The sequence below is a fragment of the Crocuta crocuta genome, unplaced genomic scaffold (genome assembly GCF_008692635.1).
Source record: "Crocuta crocuta isolate KB4526 unplaced genomic scaffold, BGI_CrCroc_1.0 scaffold299, whole genome shotgun sequence".
NCBI lineage: Eukaryota > Metazoa > Chordata > Mammalia > Carnivora > Hyaenidae > Crocuta > Crocuta crocuta.
In genome coordinates this window covers 125673-151148 of record NW_027532747.1, presented here as the reverse complement: position 1 = coordinate 151148, position 25476 = coordinate 125673, and the positions used below count along the sequence as shown (strand labels likewise).

General features: G+C 52.0%; 1 protein-coding gene across 1 annotated transcript in view; it reads left to right on the top strand.

Annotated features, from left to right (window-relative positions):
* ALDH1L1 (aldehyde dehydrogenase 1 family member L1) overlaps positions 1–25476 on the top strand; it is a 90279-nt gene that overhangs the window by 59093 nt on the left and 5710 nt on the right. The window contains exons 13-20 of the mRNA XM_077780846.1: positions 2997–3147; positions 4311–4381; positions 7618–7723; positions 8761–8848; positions 16698–16791; positions 19191–19290; positions 20576–20674; positions 24746–24911. Of these exons, the coding sequence (XP_077636972.1) occupies positions 2997–3147; positions 4311–4381; positions 7618–7723; positions 8761–8848; positions 16698–16791; positions 19191–19290; positions 20576–20674; positions 24746–24911 (875 nt within the window). The remainder of the gene's footprint in view (positions 1–2996; positions 3148–4310; positions 4382–7617; positions 7724–8760; positions 8849–16697; positions 16792–19190; positions 19291–20575; positions 20675–24745; positions 24912–25476) is intronic.

Genomic DNA, 25476 nt, shown 5'->3' with positions numbered 1-25476 from the left:
CGAAAAGCCTAGCGAACAAGCCAGTTTCAGGAACCTGACTTTTATGCTCGGTCCTGGGGAGGTTATCAGGCATTGAGGCTGGTCATGATGTGGTCCGAATATACTTGTCATCTGGTGGGAGAGGGGCCCCAACTTGACCTTGGAGTCAGAATGTCATTTTCTTTTCCTATTCAGAGGTCAGAAACACCCGGACAGCCCCCAGCACAGGAGACCAGAGAGAGGGGCCTGCATAGATTGAAAATGCAATAGAGATGGTAGGGTTTGCGGCAAGCCAGGGTGCGTCCAGCCTGCTCTAACTCAAGTCAGTTTCAAGACCCTCCGAAGGGCCTATCAATTTTAGGAAGCCATTGCCTAGTGACCTAGAGCCCCAAGATCAGGCAAAGCTGAAACATGCAAGCCCAGGCTGACTGATGATGCTGAGAGCCTCCTGGCCCTGAAGCAGGGACTCCAGCGGTGGTTTTGTGCTGGCCCAGAAGAGCGTTTCCCTGGAGGTGCTCTGCTGCCATCTCGAGGCTTGTGTCGTAATAACACCACTAGCAACATGATCGTGAAGGGTTGGGTGCCCGCACAGCTCCAAGTAGAGACCCGGACTGCTTGGACAGACATCTCAAGGCCAGGCCTGAGAGCTCCCAGTAACCCGGTCTTGCCTCATGCAACCTCCCAGTCCCCAAGGTGGAGGCTCTCCCGTTGCTGGCCCAGGGCGGGGCAGCTCCTGGTTCAAGGAGGAAAATTGGACCACCATGGATCCATAGACATTATGGAATACAGGCTACATTCTAGGGGTGAGACATTCTGCAATTGTTGGAGAAGCTGGGAAGAAAGAGCTAGAAAGGACTGTTTGAGAAAGTCACTAGACAGACCTCAAGAACCACTGAGGGATAAGAGAGAGCCTCTCAGGAACCTAGAGAGCTAGTGTCCCCAGATGCCAGAGTGGGGCCAAGAGCTGGTGACGGAGTCTGAGGAAGCTGTCACCTTTGGTTCAGACACTTCCTTAGGTCCACAGACAAGAATCCGGTGGTGGCCCAGGCTGCTGGGAGTGAGGCAGAGCCTGCGTGGCGCCCCACACGTGCCCTCCCTCATGGCCATCCTGAGGACCCCTGGGGTGATGGTGGCTGCTTCACCGCTTCCCCCACTGGTGCCTTCTGGGGACCGGATGCTGGGGGGCAGAGGGACCGCTTAAAAAGTTGACAGTGAACAGTCGCACTCAGTTCCCCTCGCCGAGCCTCCCAAATGGCGTGCTCGGGTGCTAGTTACTTTAGGGATTTATGACATGGCCACAGCACGTGTCTGCCAGAATTGGAGGGATTTGGGGCTGATCAAGGAAAAAGATAGGACTGTGAGAAGTAGAAACACACAACAGGTTTCAGGGGGCGACACCCCCATAGTGGGAGACCCCCCCAGAGACTGTAGTGGGGGGGGTCTCTACTCAGAATGAGAGACATGCAAAGGAAATCTTGGAGGTTGGGGGGGTCAGAGAGGGGCTCCCGTGTCCTGGCAATGTTGCTCAGCAGCAGAGCGGGGATCCCTGGATCAGAACGCCGGGAAGGCAGCAGCTATAACTGCATAGTCCATCTCCCCGATGATAATAGCTGTCAAGTGAGGTCCCCGGGGGATGCAAAGCAAGAAGACTCTAAATAGCCCAAAGTCTGCTTGTTTGGGCCATTTTTGGATACATAAATGTGTATCCAGCAAGCTTTTAAGCTGATGGGTCTCACCCTGCAGGGAAGCCATGAAAAATCTAGGGGCTAATACACAGAGGCCATCTTTGGCTTATTTATAATATAGATTTATACCTGTGACACATCTGCGTTTCTAGTTGATAGAGCCCTAGTCTTTGAAATGCCACAACATGGTGTTTTCATTATTTGGTCTGTAATGCTTCTCAAAAAGTGATTCGCAGCTTTGCTATTCTTACCTAGAGAATTACCTGCGCGTGTCACTGCCTCTGAGGTAACAGTGTGGCTCTGCCACTAAATTGCTTGTGTCTGTTCGGCCCACAGTTTCCCTCGTCAGCCTTATGCTACCTGCCGACTGTGTGCCCAGTGGGTGTAAGAGCTCCAATACGGAGCAGGAGACCAAACAGTGTCCCAGCCGTCAGGGAGAGGCAGATCGTACAGCTAAGTGAATGTCTGTAACAGTCAGGCAAGGTTTGAGGGAAGGGGGAGGTGCTCTCAGGACAGTGCAGGGATACTGATTGGTGTAGAGTGGGCAGGAGATCCCAGAGAGTGTGAGTGCGTGCCTGGGGTGTTTAGGCCGCGCCATGGCTGTGTGCGGTGAGGAGCAGGCCCGCAGTCGATCGTCCCAGGCTTACCTCTCGGCCAGACCTCCCCCACGGACAAAGTTTGAGAGCTGCTCTGGATCTGCGGCCTCTGGCTTCCCCTGGGCACCCTGTCCCCCGGGCGCTCTGCTCTTTGGGCTCCTTTATATCAGAGGAGGGGGCACTATCCTAATTCCCAGCCTGCCCACAGCAGCACACCCACCAGAATCACGAGAGGGCAACTGGATGTGCTCACACTTAAGGGGGGCCGTGTAGACGAGCCTTCCCTGAACCTCTCCCTCCCCACAGATGCCATCCTCGGGGACACAGTCCACTGGGTCAGCTGGTGCTTGAAGCTGGACATGCTTTCCCCCGGTCAAGGCTGTCAGGAGACAGAGAGGGTGGCCTTTTTGATGGTGACCTAATTACAGAGGCAGAAGGACTGCCTTGCAGAATCGTGTGTGTTATTATAAAGTAGCTCATCCATATTTTAGGAAGGAAGAAAGGAACAGAGAGGAGAGAGGGACGGAGGGCATCATCCTCATAGCCATCCAGCAGAGAGAGTAAACCTTACTGTCCCGTCTCACAGATCAGGAAACTGAGGTCAGCACCTCTGAGCGTGGCAGAGCTGGGAGTGCCGGGCAGAGCCCCTCGCTCATTGAAGAAGGGCCTTGAAAGCATAGGTGAGGCTGTTCCTGGCCTGAGTCCATCTCCCTCCCCTCCCCCACCCCTTGGCCAGGTTGGCGGACCTCATGGAACAGCATCAGGAAGAGCTGGCCACCATCGAGTCTCTGGATGCAGGCGCTGTCTACACCCTGGCCCTGAAGACCCACGTGGGCATGTCCATCCAGACCTTCCGCTACTTTGCTGGCTGGTGCGACAAAATTCAGGTGGGGCTGAGGCTCTTGCCCACCAAGTGAAAGCTCGGATAGGCAGGCTGGGCTCCGCAGGAAACTCTAGGGCAGCGTGTCAGCCTACACGCTGCATAACAAATGACCACAGTTTAGTGGTTTAAAACAACCAAGCAGCTCACATTTCTGCAGATGGGAGGTTCAGGCAGCCTTGGCTGGGTTCCATGCCAGGATTTCACAAGGTCAGTGTCAATGTGTAGCCAGCCTGGGCTTTATCTGGAGCTCTGGGGAGACCCTGCCTGCAGGCCTGCTCAGGGATTGGCAGAACTCCGCTCCTGTTGTTGCAGGACTCAAGGTCTAGGTCCTTGCTGGCTGCTGGCCGAAGCTACTGCAGGCCTCGCTCTGCCCCCCTCCCCCCCATCCCCTTGCCTTTCCCAGGCTTGGCATCCCTCTGATTCCTTTAAATTGGAGCAAACTTTGCCTTTATGGAGGCTCCCAAGGTCACGCTGGGGCCATCTGCATCATCTCCCTGTCCTAAGGTCGACTGTGCATTCCACGTCTTTGCAGGAGAGGTAGCTCACCGTCTCCTGGATCCCAGGGATCAGGATGTGACCTTGGGAGCCATTTTCAGAGGTTTGCCCGCCAGAGGCAGGGATGAGTCAACCTTTCCCCAGAGATACCCATCACCAACAGGTTCCTGGGATCTCTGCCAGAAATGGGCTCCACGCCTCCACCCTCTCCATGGGGCTGACAGGCGCAGGTGTGACCTGAGGCCCGCCTCTGCCCCTCCTTCTGCTGCTGCCTCACTGTTGGCTGGAGCCGCCCCCCACCTGGGGCCTCCTGGGCTGGCCCAGCCTCCAGAGACAGCTTGGTCCCCCACCTCCTCCCTTCTCTGCCCCAAAGTCAAAGCCGAAGGCCTTACCTGTACCAGGACCAGCTTCTTGCCTGAGGATTCTTCCAGGCTCATGCAGAAGGCACCTTGCCCCTGCTGGCTGCCTGCCTTGCCTGTATCCGGAGTCCTCAGATGCCCCTGTTGTACATAATCTGGAAGGTTTGGGTCTCCTCCCTGTCTCGGTCCTGGGGTTTCAGGATGCAGACAAGACCCTGTTCCTTTCTGAGCCCCCAGCACAGTCTGGCTGCCCAGGGGGAAGGGGCAAGGAAGCCATGGAGCCCCGGCCAGTGACTCCCCATGCTTCTTCCAGGGCTCCACCATCCCCATCAACCAGGCCAGACCAAACCGCAACCTGACCTTGACCAGGAAGGAGCCTATCGGGTGAGTCACAGCGCCGGGCGAAGACTGGCCACACACTAGGCGCTTTTGGTGGAATACGTAGTATGAACGCTCATCCCCTTTTCACACATCTGCCGAAGGCTATTTATTCCCCAATTACTGCATCCCATACATTTCAGGTGCTGGATATACAAAAATGATCAAGGCTGATGAGTATGTCTGTCCTTGGGGGACTTCTTTTCTAGCAAATCAAAGAGCTTTTGCTTCTAGAGTACCTGCTCTGTGCCAAGCACTGTTTTAATGACCTTATAAGTATAATTTTACTTAATCCCCACAGTAGCCTGGTATCAGTCAGGGTCATAATGGGAAACAGAGGGTACACCCGAAAATTTTTATCTGAAAAGACTATGATAATGAAGATGCATAAAAATTAAGAACTACACAGCACCAAGGAACAGGGTAAAAATAATAGAGAAATAGACGAGGGATAGGAACCGGTGCTCAGCAGGAGACAGACACCTGTCCAATCAACATAGGAAAGACTAGGAATTGGGGAAATGATGTTAAACGCAGAAGTGAGCGGCCCTGCCTCACCATCACATGGTCCAAAGGCCTAGGGAGAGAGAAGCCCCCTCGCACTGCCTGTGAGGGGGCAGAGGGTCTGCCTTTGTGAAAGGCAACTTGGCAGTGACTGCTCAGTCCCCATGTGTACCCCACCACAGGCACAACTGTGGTGGCTCACTGACACAGGTGCACAGGGGGACAAGCCCAAGAGCGCTCATAGCAGCCGTGCTGGGCCTTGACGGCAAAACCCTACAGGGTCTGCGCTGAGCTCTGCAGCCTCCTAACCAGGGCATGGCGTGGGGCTGTGCGAAGGCGTGGGACGGGGCTATGGGGACCGCAGGGGAGAGATGCAGGAGAAACGTGGGGGAGGGAAGCACGCTGAGGAACGCCCGCTAAAATCATCAAATGTGCATCAGAGGCCCAGCGCGGTCAGCACCCAGCAGGCATTCGCACCTACCCTGTGGGGCCTCCGTGACGTCACCCACCAGCAGGGACCTCACACCCCTGTGGATGGTGGTCAAGGGCACTCCGCTTCCTTGGGAACGTGGGAGAGTGTCAGAAGGAGAATGTGTTCAGATGTCACCTGCATCAACAGAAATGAGTGCAGACGAATACACCAGGCCCTGAAGGACAGGCCTGCTGGTGAGGGCGGCCCCTGTCAGGAGGGTAGGCTGTGGACGCAGGAAAAGCCTGTCCTGTAGCCCCGAGGGGGGAGAGGCTGGGGGGGAGGCAGGGGTTCCCGCCCAGCCTTTCCCCCAGAGGACACAATCTGGAGGCGGTGCCCCGGGACAGGCCCCGCAACAAAGAGCTACCCTGCCGAGGTGTGAGAGTGTGGCGGGAGGGCCCTGCATAGCCCGCGAGCTTTGGAGCCCCTTCCCCGGGCGCAGGCGGTGAGAGGGGCTGGGCAGGGGGCCACTGATCTTCCAGATGCCTCCCGGGAAGTCTGTCCCCGTCAGACTGAGGACACTGATGCGGAGCCCCCCAGTGCACTGGGGGACTGGGGAAGTTGTCCCTGTATGGGCGGGCTTATGTGTCTGCCAGAGCTGCCAGTAACCAAGTACTGAAACTGGGAGACTCAGAGAGCACACATCCGTTGTCTCGGCTTTCTGGGGCTGGAAGTTCCAGATTCAGGTGTCAGAGCGTTGGCTCTTCTGAGGGTATGAGGGAGAATCTGCTCCAGGCGTCTCCCCCGGTTTCTGGGGGTTTCCCGGCAATCTTGGGTGTTCCCCGATCTCTGCCCTCATGTTCACACGGCACCCTCCTCCTGCGTGTGTGTCTCTTCACATGGCTCTGTTTTTCTAAGGACTTCGGTCGTATTGGGTTAGGCACCCACCCTATTCCGGTATGACCTCATCTTCACTAATTACGCCTGGGATGGCCCAATTTCCAAATAGGGCTGTTCTGGAGGTAGGATTTCAACTGTGAATTTTGGGGAGCACAATTCAGCCGTGACAGTGGGACTTCCTGAAGTCTTTTCTCCCTTGGAGCCCCCACAACCCTGGTGACCTCACCCACTTCCCCGGGAACACTCACCGTGCTCCCTCCGCATTCTCGTCCTGCCTGGTCTGCTGGGTGAGCTGGGTGTTCATGGGGTGGGGAGTGGCTCTTCCAACCCCTGAGTGCAGCCTATCGCTCCCAGGATGCTGTGCCGGCTCCCAGATTGTCCTGCCTTCAGTGTTTTTTTTTTTTTTTTTTAATGTTTTATTTATTTCTAGGAGAGAGAGAGAGAGAGACAGCGTGAGCAGGGGAGGGTCAGAGAGAGAGGGAGTCAGAGACTGAAACAGGCTCCAGGCTCTGAGCTGGCAGTCAGCACAGAGCCCGACGCAGGGCTCGAACCCACGAACCGCGAGATCATGACCCAAGTGAAAGTCGGACGCTTAACCGACTAAGCCACCCGGGCGCCCCGTCCTGCCTTCAGTCTTTACCCACGCTCTTCCCCCTGCCTGGCTGGGTTCTGCCAAGAAGCCCTCTTTTTGGGAAACAATCTGTGGTGATGATGATCATTAATATGATGAAGAAAACAAGCTACGTAGCCTGTGCGGTGCTCTGTGTGGCCTGGCTCCTTAACCGTCCAACACCGACGAAGACAGCATCCTGTGTTTCACAGGAGTCAGCTGGGACCACACGTGTCATCATTCGGCCCTCCGGGACCATGGGGGCCTCCTTTGACGGAGGCACTGCTCGGCCAGGGGCTTTCTCTGGGACCAAGGGGCAGCGACGCTGGGTACCATCTCTTAATGCAAAGCAGACAAGCCTTACTAGGCCTCCCCAGCCGACTGCTTCCTTCTCTCCGCGGGGCTGCCCCCTGGCCTCACACCCAAGAGGACCCTCCCCGACTTCCTCCAGGCCCACCCATGTGATCCCAACCCTCTCGCATACTCTCTCAGCCCCCCTGGGCGATCGCTGGCCTTCTCCCAGGCCATGCCTGCTGTCAGCTCCCGCACTGCCTGGTGTCGTGTCCTACTGGACTCTCCTTAGACAGCACACGAGAATCCGTGTTCCCTGCCAGGAAGAGCGGCCACCACCACGCCGGACATACTGCCCCGCCGGGGACTGGAAGGGCAGGGGTGAGCTCTCTCAGGGGGACCTTGGGCACCATATCAGGACACCTGGAGTGGAATGGGTGTCAGGCTCGAGGAGAGAAGAAGCAGTTGGCAGGTGCAGTCCGGCACCCAGGCCGGGCGGAGAGACAAAGACCCACTTTTGTACACTAGGGTGTGTGGCATCGTCATCCCCTGGAACTACCCCCTGATGATGCTCTCCTGGAAGACGGCTGCCTGCCTGGCTGCTGGCAACACAGTGGTGATCAAGCCTGCCCAGGTGGGTCTGGGTGTGTTCCGGGGGTGGCCTATGGGCTGCAGAGGAGGACACAGGTGGCCCGTTAGCCCCTGTGCCCACCCGGACTGGCTCCCCCACAAGGGAGGAAGGCGGAAGGGCCTGAGCGGGTCCCCCTGGGGATGTGGACACCACCTGCACGAGCCTCAGCTTCCTCACCTGTATATTGGAAGTAACAGCCTGTCCCCTGCCTGCCCCAGGGGTGTTAGGACCCGTGATGCTCCATCACGTGGCTCTGGACAGCGTGGCCAGGAGGTCTCTTGCTCTCCCGGCTGCTTTGGGGCGCCTTGGCTCCCAGAAAGTTATAATTTAAAACCCAACAATAGCGGCAGCTAGCATTTACAGTATTCACCCCGAGGCAGCATTTTAGCGCATAACAAATTACATTAACATTATAATTTTGCATTCCTTTGCTCACTTGAGCGTCGCAACCACTCTGTGAGATGGCTCATAACCTCCCGCGGTATTGGGGGTTGCTGCACACAGATCCAGGCAATTGTCCCCGGAAGACCCGCTAGCAGGCCTGTGCCCTCCCAGGGCCAGCACCCCACAGACGTGGCGGCTCAGCCTAAGGCCAGGTGGTGGGCAGGGCACAACCCAACCTTTACAAGGCAAACTACCTGGGTCACAAGAGGAATTACTGCTAGCAGGCCAAGGGAGGGGAATGGCCTCCAGCCACGAAGCAGTGATTAGAATCTCGCACACACCACGGAGCTCTGGGCACTGCCTGGCACTCAGGTGCTTCCCGGCAGTCCGGGGACTCTGCACTCCCTGAGTGGAGAAGGTGTGAATGTTCAGGAAGGGGCCAGGCCTGGCCACAAGGCTGGAGCCTGCCATGAGAAGGCACTAGAAGACACAGGAGGTAGCAGGCATCACTCCCTGCTTTCACCTGGAGCTGTGGGGGAAGCTGGCTGGTTGGCAGTGCCCACTGTGATGGGCTTGCCCTGGGGGGTCCTCCTGCCATGACTGCTTCTCCCTGCTTGCTGCCTCGGCTGCAACAGTCTTCTTCCCTGCCTCCCCAGGTGACTCCACTCACAGCCTTGAAGTTTGCGGAGTTGACCTTGAAGGCTGGCATTCCCAAGGGCGTGGTCAACATCCTCCCCGGATCTGGTAAGAGATGTGGACAGGGGCACCTGGGGGGCGCCAGGGCTCCAGGGAGTCAGAGATGCACTTGGTCAGAACAGGGCTTGCTGCGTGACGTGCTCTAGTGGGGCAGAGTGATGGGGGGTCCAGCGGTCAGGTGGGGGTGGCCAGCCTCTTGGGGAGATAGAGACCCCGACCTGGAAGGGTTCTAGCTTTCAAATGTTTCCCCAAATGTTTTCCATTTTGTGTGTGTGTATGTACGTGCTCTGAAATAAATTACATAACTTGGGAATTATTATACTTAAGAGACTTTGTCTGTAGAACATTCTAGGCTTAGAGCATTAAGGAAGGTATTACATGTGTTGCTTCTTTAGTTTCTTCTGTCATTAGTGGTCTAGTTTATTGGAAATGTCTGTTTTTGCAAACATTTAAAATACATTGGCATAGAGTTGTATTAATAATTTCTTAGAATGAATTCCTTTTTTGATTCTCCCTTTGGTTGTTATAATAACCCCTTATACTTTTCATGTTTTCTTTCTCTTTTAAAATTGATGAAATTTGTGAAAAGCTCTTGTTTGTCCCTGTACCCCACTCAAAAAACAAAACAAAACAAAATAGTTCTCAAATGTTTCCCATCCCATTGCTATCCTGTCCTATGTTTTTTTTTTTTTTTTTTTTGCTTTTATCATTTTTATTTCCTTCTGTGTTCTCCTGTGTGCTTTTTTGGCAACTTTTTGAATTGAAAGTGTAATTCATTTATATTTTTTTGTCATTTAAAGGAAAGCATTTCAAGAGAACTTTGGTGACGCCTCATACTTTTTTACTAATATTTTCATTATTATAAATGTCCCTGTTAATTTCCCTAATAGTTTTTTGTCTTAAAGCTACTTCATCTGATATTAGCATAACTACTCTGGCTTTCATATGGTTTTTGTGTGCATGATGTAGTTTTGTCATCCCTTTACTTGCAACATATTTCTATCTGACGCCTCCTTGAATAGCATGTGCGTGGATCTTGTTTTGATCCAGTGTGACAGTCTCTGCCTTTCTGACGGGACTGTTTAATCCATTCACATGTACTGTGATTATTGAAAGAGTGGATTTGTGTCTGCCATTCTACTTTTTGCTTTCTGCGTCTCCTGTCTTCTGTTTCTATTTCTCTTTTATAGCTTTCTTTACATTAATGAATATTGTCCAGTGTAACATTTTAATTCTTTTAATGATTTTTTTCACAATAGAATTTTTCATTATTTTCCTAGTGGTTTCTCTAGGATTTACCATTATTTCTGAATTTATCAGAAAATACTTCAGATTTATGCTAATTTAATTCCTGGGAAATATACAAAGACTATTCCTACATAGCTCTATGACCTCTGTGCTGTTATATCACATATTTTTGTGCCCCCATCATATTAATATATGTTACAAACCCAATAGTACACTGCTATAACTTTATATAATTTTATGTATCTGAGAGAAGTTAAAGAGAAAGGGGAGCAACTATATAATTACACAGTTTGCTATATTAACCTTATTTACATTTCTGGCTCTTTCGTTTGTTCCTGTTGTTGAGTTACTCTGGTATCACTTCCTTACTGCATTTCAGTTTTGTTCCCACCTACCTCCTCTCTGCTATTATTGTCAAATATCTTTCATTTATATCTGATGTAAATCCAACAATACAATTATATACACATTGGTTTATACAATTGCTTTTTAAATCAGTAAAGAAAAGAAAAAAAATATGCATTTGAGCTGTCTTTTATAATTATGTAATTACCTTTCCTGATGCTCTCTGATGGATTCAAGTTACTGTCTGAGTCACTTGTTTTCAGCTTGAAGAACTTCCTTCAGTATTGCTCATAAGGTGGGTCTGCTAGCCACAAATTCACTAAGTTTTTGTTTATCTGGAAATGCCTTTATTTTTTGCTTTTATTTTTTGAAAGATAACTTTGCTAAATATAAGATTCTTGATTGCCAGTTTTGTTCTTTCAGTGTTTGGAATGTATCATCCCATTACCTTCTGGCCTCTATTGTTTCTGATGAACAGTCAGATGTTTCTGTTAATCTTAATGGGGTTCCTTTACATACAAGTAGTCATTTTTCTCTGGCTGCTTCCAAAATTTTCTTTTCTATTTGTTTCTCACCATTTTTACTAAGATGTGTTTGAGAGTGCATCTCTTTATGGTTATTTTACATGAAATTCATTGAGCTTCATGGATATTAGGATTAATGTTTTACATCAAATTTGGGAAGTTTTCAGCCATTATTCTAACATTTTTCTCTGCTCCCTTCTTTATTCCTCTCTTTCTGGAACTCCCATTATGCGTATGTTGGTGTGTTTGATGGTAATCCACTCCTTTCTGAGGCCCTTTTCATTTAAAGAAATTATTTTTCTGGTTTTTTTAGATTACATAATGTCTAACTATCTTAGAGCTCACTGATTCTTTCTTCTGCCAGTTCAAACCTACTGTTGAGCCACTCTACTGATTTTTTAAAAAATTTCAGTTAATGTACGTTTTAATTCCAGAATTTCTACCTGGTTATTAAAAAGTTTGTTTTCTTGATATTGTCTACTTGATGAGACAAGTATGGTTTATGCATGGTTTCCTTTAGTTCTTCGAACATGTATACAATGGCTGCTTTGACATCTTTGCCTATTGAATATGACATCTGGGCCCTCTCAGCTTATATCACCTGCTTATTTTTTTCTTTCCTGTGATGGGTTCTACTTTCCTACTTCTTTGCGTGCGTCATAGCTGTGTTAAAAGCTGGAAAATTTAGGTAATATATTGTACCAATGCTGGGTACAAATTCCGAAGTTTGTTTTTGTTATTTGCTTGTTTATGTCTTTAGTGACTTGGCCAGGCTATTTGAGAGAAGTCTGTTTTCCCCGTGGTATGTGTCCAGGGATGTCACTCATCAGGGAGCACAGCCTTGAGCATGGGATGATAGCAGTTTTAGCAGGGCTCTCTATGACTCTTTTTCCCTGGTCACTCTGTGGCTATCTACCCTTTTGGTGTCGTACTCGCAGTTCAGTTCTGCTAAGGACAGTCTGGTTGTTCTATTGTTTTCAACAACACGCTGCGGCATCAATTGCCTTATGATATAATCCGATTAAATCTGAACCCCTTTGCAGGGGTAGTTTTTTTTTTTTTAATGTTTTATTTATTTCTAGGAGAAAGAGAGAGAGACAGCGTGAGCAGGGGAGGGTCAGAGAGAGAGGGAGTGACAGACTCTGAAACAGGCTCCAGGCTCTGAGCTGGCAGTCAGCACAGAGCCCGACGCGGGCCTCGAACCCACGAACCGCGAGATCATGACCTGAGCGAAAGTCGGATGCTTAACCGACTAAGCCCCCCAGGCGCCCCACAGGGGTAGTATTTGAGGCCAGCTTTTGAGGTTTGTTTCTACCCCGAGAGCCCCTCCCTGGTTCTCTCTGGTAAATTAACTGACCTGTGGTTTACCTCAATGCTATCATAGAGCTATCAGCCTTCTTTTAAATGCTCATCCACAAAATCTCCATTGTTTTTGAGAATGCCCTTCAAATTGAACTTCACACAGTTTCAAATAAAGTCAGTGCCTTTTAGGAACTCTCTGTTCTTACAGAAATCTTGTCCCCCTGCCAAAATCTGGCACAGGTGAGGGGGGCTGGGGCTAGGCAGATGAGGTCGCAATAGTTTCAGCCTGCCACACCCGGGTAAGAGCCTTCACTTTATGAGTCGGGACCAGGTGGAAGGCATACTCAGCAGGAATTTAGCTTCTAAAACACAGAGTTGGGGCTCCTGGGTGGCTCAGTCGGTTAAGTGTCCGACTTCGGCTCAGGTCATGATCTCACGGTCTGTGGGTTCGAGTCCCACGTCGGGCTCTGTGCTGACAGCTCGGAGTTCGGAGCCTGGGGCCTTTTTCATGTTCTGTCTCCCTCTCTCTCTGCCCCTCCCCTGCTCATGCTCTGCCTCTGTCTCTGTCTCTCTCTCTCTCTGTCTCACAAAACTAAATTTTAAAAATGTTTAAAAAAATAAAAACACCGAGCTGGAGGAGATGAAAAATGCTGATGCCCTGCCCCTCCCAGTGAGATGTCATATCTCTGGACCGGGAGCTGGAGGAGAGGAACCCTGCCTTCCTGACCACACCTGCCTGGGGTAGAGTTTCCATCACCTGGAGGGAGAGAATGGTTCATGGCTCAAGTACCACAGGCTCTCACTGTTCTTACTGAGATATAGGAGATTTACTTGAATAAATCTTTCTTCATCTGCTTAAATGGGAGTTTAGGAAAATTTTCGGAGATTGTATATGGTTGTTGTTTTTTAGCAATAATTTTCACTAGTTATGGTTATTTCCCTGGGAATTGTCAACAGGGCTCCTCATACTAGTCTTCAGCGCTCACTCCAACCTCATGCCTTTTAAATTGATTGTGTTCATATTTGTAGTTTTGATATATTCTCTGACCCAGTAAGACTTAAGACAAAATCCAATTGTTTTGTTTCTAAAATTCTATTCCTATGTTTCTAGTTGTATTATGTCATGATCAGAGAATACGGCCTTTGCATTTGTTTGCTAGTGCTGCCATAACAAAGGACCACAAACTCGACAGCTTAAGCAACAGACTCATACTGATCAAGGAGACTAGAAATCAGAGATGAAGGTGTCACTAAGGCATGCTCCCTCTAATGGCTCTAGAGATCATGCTTCCTTGCCTTTTCCTAGCTTTAGAAGCATCACTGATTTCTGCCTTGATCTTGACATGGTGCTTTGTCTCTATGTGTGTCTGTATGCATGTCCCCTCCCACCTTTTTTAAGGTTTATTTATTTATGTGGACAGAAGAAGAGAGAGAGAGAGCGCCAGCAAGGGAGAGGCAGAGACAGAAGGAGAGAGAGAATCCCAAGCAGACTCCACACTGTCATCACAGAGCCCAATGCGGGGCTCAAACCCACAGACCACAAGATCATGACCTGAGTGGTAACCAAGAGTCAGATGCTCAACAATGGAGCCATCCAGGCACCTCTCAAATTGTGTCAAAGGACGCCCTTGACCTAATAAATCCTTTACTGGTTTAATATAAGGTTTATTAAGGCCAACCCTAATGATGTCACTTTAACTAATTACATCTGCAACAACCCTATTCCCAAAGAAAGTCTCATTCTGAGGATATCAACATATGAATGGGGAAAGACACAATACAACCCATAATAGCCTGTAAACATTCTTCTTTCTAAAATGGAGAATTTCTAGGGTACCTGACTGGCTCAGTCAGTGAAGTCCGTGACTCTTGATCTCAAGGGTTGTGAGTTCAAGCCTCACACTGGGTGTAGATATTACTTAAAAACAGAGTCTTTAAAATGGAAAATTTCTTTTTATTACTGTCTTTTTTAAATGTTTATTTATTTTTGAGGGAAAGTCAGAGCTCCAGCAGAAGAGGGGCAGAGAGAGAGAGAGAGAGAGAGAGAGATTGAGAGAGAACAGAATCCGAAGCAGGCTCCGGGCTCTGAGCTGTCAGCATAGAGCCCGATGCGGGGCTCAAAACAAGTTGTGAGATCATGCCCCAGGCCAGTCAGACACCTAATCGACTGAGCCACCCAAAATGGAGAATTTCTTTGTGATCTAATATATGACACCTTCTCGTAAATGTTTCTTGAACAGCCTAAAACAGTGATTTTGTTATTATTATTATTATTATTAATTTACACTTTATTTTTCAGAGTAGTTTAAGGTTACAGAAGAATTGAGTGGAACGTATCGAGAGTTCCCATATACCTCATATCCCCACTTGTATACAGTCCCTCTCACTATTGACATCGCACCCCAGAGTGGTATATTTGTTACAATTGACAAACTGACACAGACACATCATTAACACCCAAAGTCCATAGTGTTCATTTTCATTAGGATTCACTCTTGGTGTTGTACATTCTATGACCAATGTGTTATGACATGCCTCCACCATTGTGGTATCATATGGAAGAATGTCACTGCCCTATGACTTCCCTTTGCTTCACCCACTTTGCCTCCCTCCCTCCAGCCCCTGGCAACAGCCAACCTTTTACTATCTCCATAGCTTTGACTTTTCCAGAACATCACATAGTGGACTCATATAATATACAGTCTTTTCAGATTGGCTTCTTTCACTTAGTAATATGCGTTTAAGTTTCTTCCACATCTTCTCATGGCTTCACGGCTCATTTCTTTTTAGTGCTGAATAATATTCCATTGTCTGCCATGTGCCACAGATTATTTCTCTATTCACTCACTGAAGGACATCTCAGATTCTTCCATGTTTCGGCAATTATGAATAAAGCTGCTATAAACATCAATGTGGAGTGTTTATGGTAGACATAAGTCTTCGACTCATTTGGTAAATACCAAGGAGTGTGACTGGTGGATCTTGTGCTAGGGTTAGGTTTACTTTTGTAAGAAATGACCAAGTGTTCTTCCAACGAAATTGACCCACTTTGTATTCCTGTCATCAAGAATGAGTGTTCCTCTTGCTCCAAATCTTCTCCAGCATTTGGTGCTGTCAGTATATTGGATTTTGGCCATTCTAATAATTGTATAGTGGTGTCTCATTGTTTTAATTTGCAATCCCTAATGACCTATGTTGAACATCTTTAAATGTACTATCTGCCATCTGTATATCTTCCTGATGAGGTGTGTGTACAGACACTGCCTGTACAATTTTCCAATTGGATTGTTTATTTTCATAGTGTTTCTTTTTTTGTATATGTATTTTTCTTTGTATATATATTTATATTTTATTTATATATATCATTTATTTATTTTATTTTATTTTATTTATTATATATATATAAATGTTTATTTATTTTTGAGAGAGAAAAAGAGACAGAGTGTGAGCAGGGGAGGGTCAGAGAGAGAGGGAGACACAGAATCTGAAGCAGGCTCCAGGCCTGAGCTGTCAGCACAGAGCCTGATGCGGGGCTCGAACCCACCAACCATGAGATCATGACCTGAGCCGAAGTCAGACACTCAACCAACTGAGCCACACAGGTGCCTCAAGGTCTTTGTATATTTTGGATAGCAATCCTCGATCAGATGTGTCTTTTGCAAATACTTTCTTTCCCCAACAGTTAATACTCTTTTTAACAAGAATGGTGGAACGGAATTAGTATCTTAACTCTATATAGAGGATGAAAGTGTCCCACTTCAAACGCACTGAGCCAGAATCTTCACAGGTGCACCTGGGCACATGCAGTTTTACAAGCTCAGAGGCAGGAGAGCCATGGAAATGGAGGGGTTGAGTGGGTGGAGGAGCCCAGGATTAGGCAATTGATAAGGTGGGGAAGGGAAGTGTGAAGACCGACTCCCAGTTCTTGGCTTGAACAACTGGCTGCAAGGAGAGGTTGTTTACTGAAATGGAGAACCTGGAGGAAGAGCATGTCTGGGGAAAGAGTAGGAGTTCAGTTTCAAACATGGTGTATTTGAGAGGCTGCAAGGCATCCAAGTGGAGGTGCCGAGCAGTCAGAGGAATCATAAATGGGCCCAGATCGCAGACAGATTTAGAGGATGCTGTGTCTGAAGACGCAAGTCAGGGTGAGATCAAGCTAAGGAGACAGTGTGCATTGAAGAAAGGAGAAGATGGCCTTATTTGAACATACTCACCTCTTTAAAGACCGTGTCTCCACACACGGTCAGCTCTGAGGTACTAGAGGTTAAGACTTCAACGTAAGGAATTTTGAGGGCCTATGATTCTGCCCATAGCAGGGAGCGAGGCCCAATAAGCCCTGGCACCGAGGGCTCTAAGTGCTTGGGGTGTACAGCCCAGAGGTCTGGCCTAACAGGGTGTGTGTGAGGGGTGGCAAAGCTTGTACCTCCCTGTCAGCACCTGCTGGCTGCGCTGACTCCCTGGCTCACTCCAACCTGCAGGCTCGCTGGTTGGCCAGAGACTCTCAGACCATCCCGATGTGCGGAAAATCGGGTTCACAGGTTCCACGGAGGTGGGAAAACACATCATGAAAAGGTAGGTGGGGGGGGGGCGCTGGTCACAGTGTGGGGATGTAGACAGTGTTGTGTGTGAGCGTGAGGCAGTTCCCGACCCAGTGTCTGAGTTTCTGACCAGCCCCTGGTGAGACCGGCGCAGCTGCTCCCAAGCGTGCTTGGCCCCGAGGCTGCTGGAGGCTCCATGCAATTTGGGGCCCTGAGCATGCATGGCCGCTTGGCACAGAGCTGCTCTGAATTAAGAGGGGCTTCAAGTGTAGAAGACCCACTGGATCTTGAAAACTTAGTGCACAAAGTAGCTCATTAATAATTTTATATTGTTGGCAGGTTGCAATAATTAATTTTTAAGAATTAGGTTAAATAAACTAGATTAGAAGTAATTTCATTGGTTTCTTTTTAGTTTTTCTTTTTAAAACTAAAAGGAATTTAGTTTTTCAGTGGTTAGTAAAAAAAAAAAATTGCTCTTATATTTGCGGCTGGTGTTTGAGGCTTTCTTCTATTCCATTGGAGAGACCTGTTCTAGAACATCCTTTATCTCTTTTTCTTTGGACTTGCCTCAAACCAGCTGGGATTCTATTCCCGGCTCTGCTACTAATTCATGATATGACTGGGGCGGAGCCCAGACCCTTGCGGGCCCCAGTTTCCCCACCAGTTCAGTGAAGGGAGTTTTCATGCTCCGTGGTGTCGGTTTGTGCAGCCAGCAGGCTTGGGGATATAGACAGGGCTGGACCGCAGCACAGTACCTGGTAGCCCTGGCTGTCCCAAGACTGTCACTGGGTGAGTTCTGGGGATGGGTTTCAGGCATCTGTCCCTGCGTGATAGGTACGAGTAGAGTGGAGCTGGGGTTCTGTTGGGCATAGTGATTGATGCCTTTTTCTCAGGCCCTGGGACCACCCACCTCTGCCTGAGCTCTAAGACTCATGGGTGGGTCTCCCAGAGCAGTCCAGCGATGACATGACAATTCCACAGGGAGAAAGGCTTCTCTTGTGTTAAAACATGGCCATATTGTAGCCCCCAGTGCCGAGCAGAGCTCTTTTTCCCTGGGACCCTTCTGCAGCCCTGGCCTGCTCTCCAGGGGCCTCTCTGTCCCGCAAGACGGAATTCTCACGCCTTGGCCCCGCACACTCCCTCTGAGGGTCAGGGTGAATCCTGGGCCCTGGTGCCTTTGTTGAGCAGGCACTATGTTTATGCTGATCACAGCAGCTCTACATGGCACCCTTTTCTCAGCCGGGAGCCACAGCCAATGTGGCTGGTGGAGTGTATCCTTAGGGTCCGTGGAGGCTCACATCCCCGCGTGTGAGCGGGCCAGGCAGAGTGACTCTGATGCGTTCTGAGTGCAGCAGAGCAAGCCTCAGCATTGAAGAGAGGGAGGCTGGTGGTGGTGCAGGACTGACGGATGGGGTGCAGGTGGACGGATGAGGGAGGGGGCCGGGGGCCAGCTGCAAGTAGTCCCAGCAGCTTGGGTACTTGCCCTTATTGAAAAGCTAGCTGGTCTCCCCAGTGCTGTGCGGGCCATAGTCCCATGTGGGCATGTGTGTGCTAGGGTGAGGGAGGGCTCAGTAAGTGTCAGCTCTGAGGACTCCAGGGCAGGAGGGCTTGGGTGGGTATCCTGTGGCTCTGGGGCTGCCATCTTCTGGGGACTTTCCAAGACCCCTGAGGCTGGTGCCTTAGATAGGAGCCTTCTTCCTGGGTACGGCCGGAGGGAGGAGATCCCCCGACTCCCACCCGGTGCCATGCTGGTGTTTCACTGGCCCACCCTTCTGAGTGTCCCTTTGAGGACAGTACCAGCAAGCACAGGACCCCCAACTTCTCTCTGTTTGCACCCGTCCCTAAAAACCCAAAGGCCAAAGGCCGTGTGGCACTGCCGCCACCCCAACGGGGGGGGGGNGGGGGGGGGGGGGGGGGGGCTGGTTCTGTGTTTGGTTTATTCATTGGATGAACGGAGCTGCATGACCAGACAAATGCCTGTCCACCACGGTGGGGCTTATGCTTTGACGGGCAGGGCCAGACACAAATACACTACGCAGCAAAGCATATCAGGCGTGGAGCTCAGCAGCATGCAGTTAATAGGGAGCAGCTGGGGGCAGGCACCCCAGCAAGGGGACATTAGAGCAGAGGCCATAAGGAAGTGAAGAACGAGCTTCAAGGAAATCTGAAGCAGGAACGATCCCGAGAGGGCTGCGAGAGCAAAGGCCCTGTGGTGGGCGTGGGCCTGCATGTGGAAAGGGAGGAAGGCAGTGGTGTGGAGAGGGGAGGGAAGCGGGGAGGGTGGGTGAGTGTGCGAGTGGGGAGAAGCCCCCTCTGACCCTCCGCTTGCTCTTTGAGTACAGCATGCTTTGGAGCTTCCCTCAGCCCCTCCGTCTGGAGCTCCTGTGTCCCCATCTCCTAGGGACCCAGCCCTCCAACCTCTGTCCCTTTCAGCTGCGCCCTGAGTAACGTGAAGAAGGTCTCCCTGGAGCTGGGCGGGAAGTCACCCCTCATCATCTTCGCTGACTGTGACCTCAGCAAGGCTGTGCAGATGGTGAGGCCCTCCCTGGGGGCGTGGGGGATGGACGTGGGGCCCCCGTCTCTGATTCCACAGTCAAACCCACACATTTGCCCTAGACTGGCAGGAAGGGGCCTAGGGGACAAAGAATGACATACGCCTTCCAGAAGAACAAACTTCCCGAGAAGTTTCGCAACTGTCAGGATTACCAAGATCAGCTTCACAGGATGGGAAACGTTAGCCATGTTTCCATCTGTTCTGATATCAGCATGAAAACCTTTCCTTTTTGCTGTGTCTGCTTGCCCAGCTCTACCACTGACTCACTGGGCAGCCTCAGGCAAGTTCCTTAAGCTTGCTGGGCCTCGCTGTCTCACCTGTACGATGGGGAGACGACATCTCTGGTTGTTACAGGGATTCAACAAGCTATTAAGACTGAAGGGCTTAGAAGATGTGGCAGGTGCTGTGTGTCCGTTGTGCGTATTGTCACTATCATTGTTACACCTCAGTGCCTCTCCGCACACATTTGAGAGCAAGCCAGTAAGGCCATGTTCAACCAGGTGCCTAAATACACCCCATTCCATCTAAGTCTCACTGTGCCTTGGAGCACACTGTGACACTAGCATGGACATGAAAGGGCGTGCAGCTTCAGACAGGGAAACTGAGGGAGGCAAGTCCATCAGCCCAAGGGTCTTGGCCGTGGTGTCAAGGCCAGGGCTTCAGGGCCAGCGGCCCAGGCCATGTCACTGGGGGTGCAGTCACAGCTGCCATGAGAGCCAAGATTGACCCAGAGCAGTCAAGCTCCCCCTTCTCCCCCGGCCCCCCTCATAGGCCTCCCCAGGTCCAAAATAGAGGCTCCCTTGAGCCTCTGAAGACAGTTATTCTGGACCCCTGCCAGGAATTCTCTCAGGCCTGAGCTGGCGCCCTGTCCCTCCCAAGATACGGGGCTGCTGCCTGCTCCAAGCTACCAGACCCTCCAGGCTCAGCCCCAAGAGTGTGAGCTCTGACCCCTCCTGGACCATCCCAGGGAGCACGCCTGCACAGAGGGTGTCCAGGCTCACCCCTCGACTCCCTCTTGTCCTCCACTCTCTGCAATGTGGACACAGGTGTCCCCAGGGGATGGGACTCCTCTCTCCTCTCAAGAGGGATGAGCGGAGCCCGTATGCCCAGCACTGGCTGGGCCTGATCCACCATCCCATCCAAGTTCAGGACGTGCACATGCCTCCCCTTCCCGATAGGAAGGGGGTACCTGGGGCCGACGGGAAACGGGGGACTGGTGCCTTGGGAGAGGTTGCAAGCCAGCATCCTTGTCCATTCTCTGAAGGGGATGAGCTCCGTCTTCTTCAACAAAGGCGAGAACTGCATTGCCGCGGGCCGGCTTTTCGTAGAGGACTCGATCCACGACCTCTTTGTGCAGAAGGTGGTAAGTTCTGCTGGAGAGTAGAACTTGGGAAGATGTGGGCTGTAGGGGGTTGGGGGCAGGAAGACGGGGCTGGGCCAGGTGGAGTCTGGGACTGTTCATCCGAGCCAGGAAACCCTCAGGCAGAGCCGTATCGTGTTTACCGGTTCTTATTATTTCAGCAAGAAATAATAACCCTGCAGCTCATGCTGACATAACGAAAAAGGGCCTCGGCGAGGCCAGGTCCCCAGCAGTGATGCCTGAACCCGGAATTCGGGCGCACGTGGCTCATGAAGGGCAAGCTCCCAGGTGAAGCCTGGGAGGAGGGACATGGGATCAAGTGACATGCAGCCCTAGCCTGACCCACACACAGGAGCTCTGGAGCAAGAAAGACAACGCACAGGTGTACCCCTGGGGTCACAGAGCCGGGCTTTCGTCCCCTGTCAACAATTGTCGGCTGTGAGTGTCCATGGACTAGGGGAGTCCTCCCTGGGACCTGGGACCATCAGCAGCCACTTCTCACAGCTGCTGCGGGATGGGTGCCCACAGGTAAGAGGCTGAGGGATGGGGCATAGAACCGGAGGGGACATCGCCCCGTCCCCACTGACTGTTAGAAAAAGCTGTGGGGGGAGGGGGGGGCGCCTAGGTGGCTCAGTTGGTTAAGCGTCCGACTTCAGCTCAGGTCATGATCTCACGGTTCATGGGTTCGAGCCCCGCGTCAGGCTCTGTGCTAACAGCTCAGAGCCTGGAGCCTGTTTCAGATTCTGTGTCTCCCTCTGTCTCTGACCTTCCCTTGCTCATGCTGTCTCTATTTCTCTCTCAAAAATAAATAAAATATTTTTTTAAAAAAGGCTGTGGGGGAGGATGATGGTTGGCGTGACTGGGTCCCAGATCCATCCCTGGTCCGTTAAGTGACTGCGGGATCCATGGGGCTCTGGTCGGCTCAGCTTCAGCCGAGAGCCCTTCCCCACATCCTGGAAAGGAGAGTCTGATCACAGTGGGTGAGAGAGGGGATGCTGGAACACAACCCTTGAGTGCGGGTTTAAACAAACTGTATTTACAAAGCCAGGAAGAAAAGAGAGCGCAGGACTGAGACAAGGCAGGGCAGGTGTTAGGAACGAGCTCTAGAGAGGGTCTTTTTTTTTTTTTTTTTTTGAGAGAGAGAGAGTGAGAGCGAGTGCATGTGCGCTTGAGTGGGAGAGGCACAGACAGAGAGGGAAAGAGAGAGAATCCCAAGCGGGCTCCATGCCATCAGCGCAGAGCCCAACATGGGGCTCGATCCCACAAACAGCGAGATCACTACCTGGTTCAAAATAGAAAGTCAGACGCTTAACCAACTGAGCCACCCAGGAGCCCCCAGAGAGGGTCTAGCATAATGCGTAAAAATATGAAAGGCAGGGAGGAAAGGAACAGACCTTCTAGAAGGGAGCGTAACAGCTTTTTCCATGTCACAAGCTATTCCCAAAACTTAGTGGCTGGTGGTGACAGCTGTTCATGCAGTCACAGTCCTGCAGGTGGGCGCCGTGGGCACCGGCACAGGCTCCCCTGAGGTTGGCTCGTGCGTCTGCACTGCCAGGGACACTGGTGGCTGCACTGGGAAGGCTTATCTTTTTCCTTGTGTTGCTTCGTCCCACAGTGTGTGCTCGGGCACATGCGGGGCCAGCGTCAGGACTCCCAAGAGTGAGAGCAGGAGTTTTGATCCCCTTCGGGTCTCCCAAAGGTTGCTGGTGCCACACTGTACCTGCCACAGCAAGTCACAGGCCAGCACAGATTGAAGGTGTGGGAAACCAGCTCCACCCCGAGGGGAAGTGTGTACAGGGGCGTCCACCCGTGTGACCTGCTGCGGACGGGAAGTGTGTATGGTGGTGCCCACCCGTGTAACCCGCTGTAGACGGGAAGTGTGTACAGGGGCGTCCACCCGTGTGACCCGCTGCGGACGGGAAGTGTGTACAGGGGCGTNGGGCCAGCGTCAGGACTCCCAAGAGTGAGAGCAGGAGTTTTGATCCCCTTCGGGTCTCCCAAAGGTTGCTGGTGCCACACTGTACCTGCCACAGCAAGTCACAGGCCAGCACAGATTGAAGGTGTGGGAAACCAGCTCCACCCCGAGGGGAAGTGTGTACAGGGGCGTCCACCCGTGTGACCCGCTGTAGACAGGAAGTGTGTACAGGGGCGTCCACCTGTGTGACCCACTGCGGACGGGAGGTGTGTACAGGGGCATCCACCCGTGTGACCCGCTGTGGACGGGAAATGTGTACAGGGGCGTCCACCCGTGTGACCCGCTGCGGATGGGAAATGTGTACAGGGGCGTCCACCCGTGTGACCCGCTGCGGACGGGAAGTGTGTACGGTGGCGTCCACCCGTGTGACCCGCTGTGGACGGGAAGTGTGTACAGGGGCGTCCACCCGTGTGACCCGCTGTAGACGGGAAGTGTGTATGGTGGTGCCCACCTGTGTGACCCGCTGTGGATGGGAAGTGTGTACAGGGGCGTCCACCCGTGTGACCCACTGTGGACGGAAAGTGTGTACGGTGGCGTCCACCCGTGTGACCCACTGTCATTTGGGAGCTGGGCAGCCTGGCCGACTAAGTCCTTCACTGGAACAAGCCCAGCACAGGAAGAGCTGAACCTGGGGCACAGATGGACAGTCATGATGGAGGGGGTGGCTCACTGAGTTATTGGGAGCACAGCCCTTCTGGAGTCAGCAAGGGAGTTGTGAAACCCCCCAGGGTGAGGGCAGGGGTCAGAATCCCAGGATAACTGTCAGGATTGTCAAATACAGCAAGAGGGAAGTGCACCCAGGACATCAGCACTGTTGCTCTTGGTGTCCTAGGGAGACAAGGTGGAGGGTGGCCAGGTAGGAGCGGAGTTCTTGGTGAAAGGGCAAGAGGGTGGTCCGCGGGGGCTTGAGTGTCTGCTGCACCCGATTAGGCCTGGCTGGGGCACGTGTGCAGAGCCCGAGTGGAGGGGTGAAGTAGCCCTTGCCACGGAGGAAGAGGAGATGGCCAGTCAGGCCTGACCTTGATGTGGCCACAGTGAGGGTGTAGATGACCTTGTTTGGTTTTAGGAAACCAGAGAAAGAGCCTGGAGAGAGAAAATTGGAAGGGGTGGATCCTAGCCTGGAGCCCAGAAGTTCTGATGTCTACACCCCACTGGTTATGCCGTCTGAGTTCTGTTTCATAGCACAGTACCCCATACTCAGGGGCTTTTTTTTTTTTAATGTTTTATTTATTTCTAGGAGAGAGAGAGAGAGAGACAGCGTGAGCAGGGGAGGGTCAGAGAGAGAAGGAGTCACAGACTGAAACAGGCTCCAGGCTCTGAGCTGGCAGTCAGCACAGAGCCCGACGCGGGGCTCGAACCCACGAACCGCGGGATCATGACCTAAGCCAAAGTCAGACGCTTAACTGACTAAGCCACCCAGACGCCCCACTCAGGGGGTTTTCTGACTCTCTGCGCTCAGCCCCAGAATCCAGCAGACAGCATCTGGCACATCCTTTGAGGAGACCCAGACCCGCGTCTCCGGGCACCAAAGCCTAGACCTACTTTTGGGTTGGTTGAGGCAACAGGGAAGGCTTTCTGGAAGGAGGAGGCCTTGAAGCTGGGCCCTGAAGCAGGCAGAATTGGGAGCAGGAGTGGGTGAACTCAAGGCCCAGGCCCCTCTGCTCCACTCTTACCACTGGGGCATCGCAGCAGGACTGGTATTTCCCGGCCCCATGCCCATCCCGTTTCTGGAGTCCCCAGAGAAACGTTCCTTCAGCTTCTCAGCCTGTGAAGCTGGGCGCAGGACCGGTGTAGACGCTGCAGGACCAGACTCTGCTGGCGCCACCCCCAACCCCATGTCCGGCCCTCACCCTTGTCCCTGGACACCTCCGTTTTCCCAGCTGATGCTACGCTCGGGTCTCCTTGCACATAGGATACGTCTTGGGTTTCCGCCTGGAAAGCAGGTTTGGAACCAGAATATGGAACATCCCGAGGGTGTGTGGAGTCTCTTCAGGGGCCAGTGGCCGGTGGCCAGATGCAAACATGTCGGTGGGTCAGGTTTGGAGCATTGTCAGGAGCTGCGGCCCCTGAGCAGGACCTGAGGGAGAACCTCTCCGCAGGTAGAAGAGGTGAAGAAGATGAAGATCGGTAACCCTCTAGACCGGGACACCAACCATGGACCGCAGAACCACCGAGCCCACCTACGGAAGCTGATAGAGTACTGCCAGCGTGGCGTGGAGGAAGGGGCCACGTTGGTCTGCGGTGGGAGTCAAGTCCCGCGGCCAGGTCAGTCGGGGCACTCCACTCGGGTGAACTGAAAGGCCAGTAGCGTGGCCTCTGGTTTCCTGTCTACTTGTAATCGGAGGCAGGTGAAGGCCACAGTTAGGCCCCCAGGACCCAGGGCCCATCTGGGACACTGGATGGCGTGGCCTCGGCTACCTGGACACCTGTCAGACCAGACGTGGTACTGGCAAGGTGAAGACCCCAAAGCTGAGATCCAGTCAGTGCTGGTTTAATGTGTATCATGGTGGACTTTGATTTGCCATAAACCTCTCCGCATCGTTGATTTTCTCTCCCCCTGTGGATTCCATGGCCCTGGCTTCATGGCTTTGTATCTTGGGCGTTACTTCTCAGCGGCCACTCTTCGCTGAACCCCCCTCGCCTCCTGTCCCTTAAGTGGAGGTGTGCTCCAAGTCTCTCCTGAGCTTGGAGTGCTTCTTACGGCAGACGCTTTCCGTGCAGGACCCCACTCCCTGCAGTGGCTCGGACCCTCCCAAATACCCGTCTCCGGGCTCCTCCTCACCCAGAAATCCTGCCCACCTGGACACCTCCGCCTGCATGTCCACGGCCC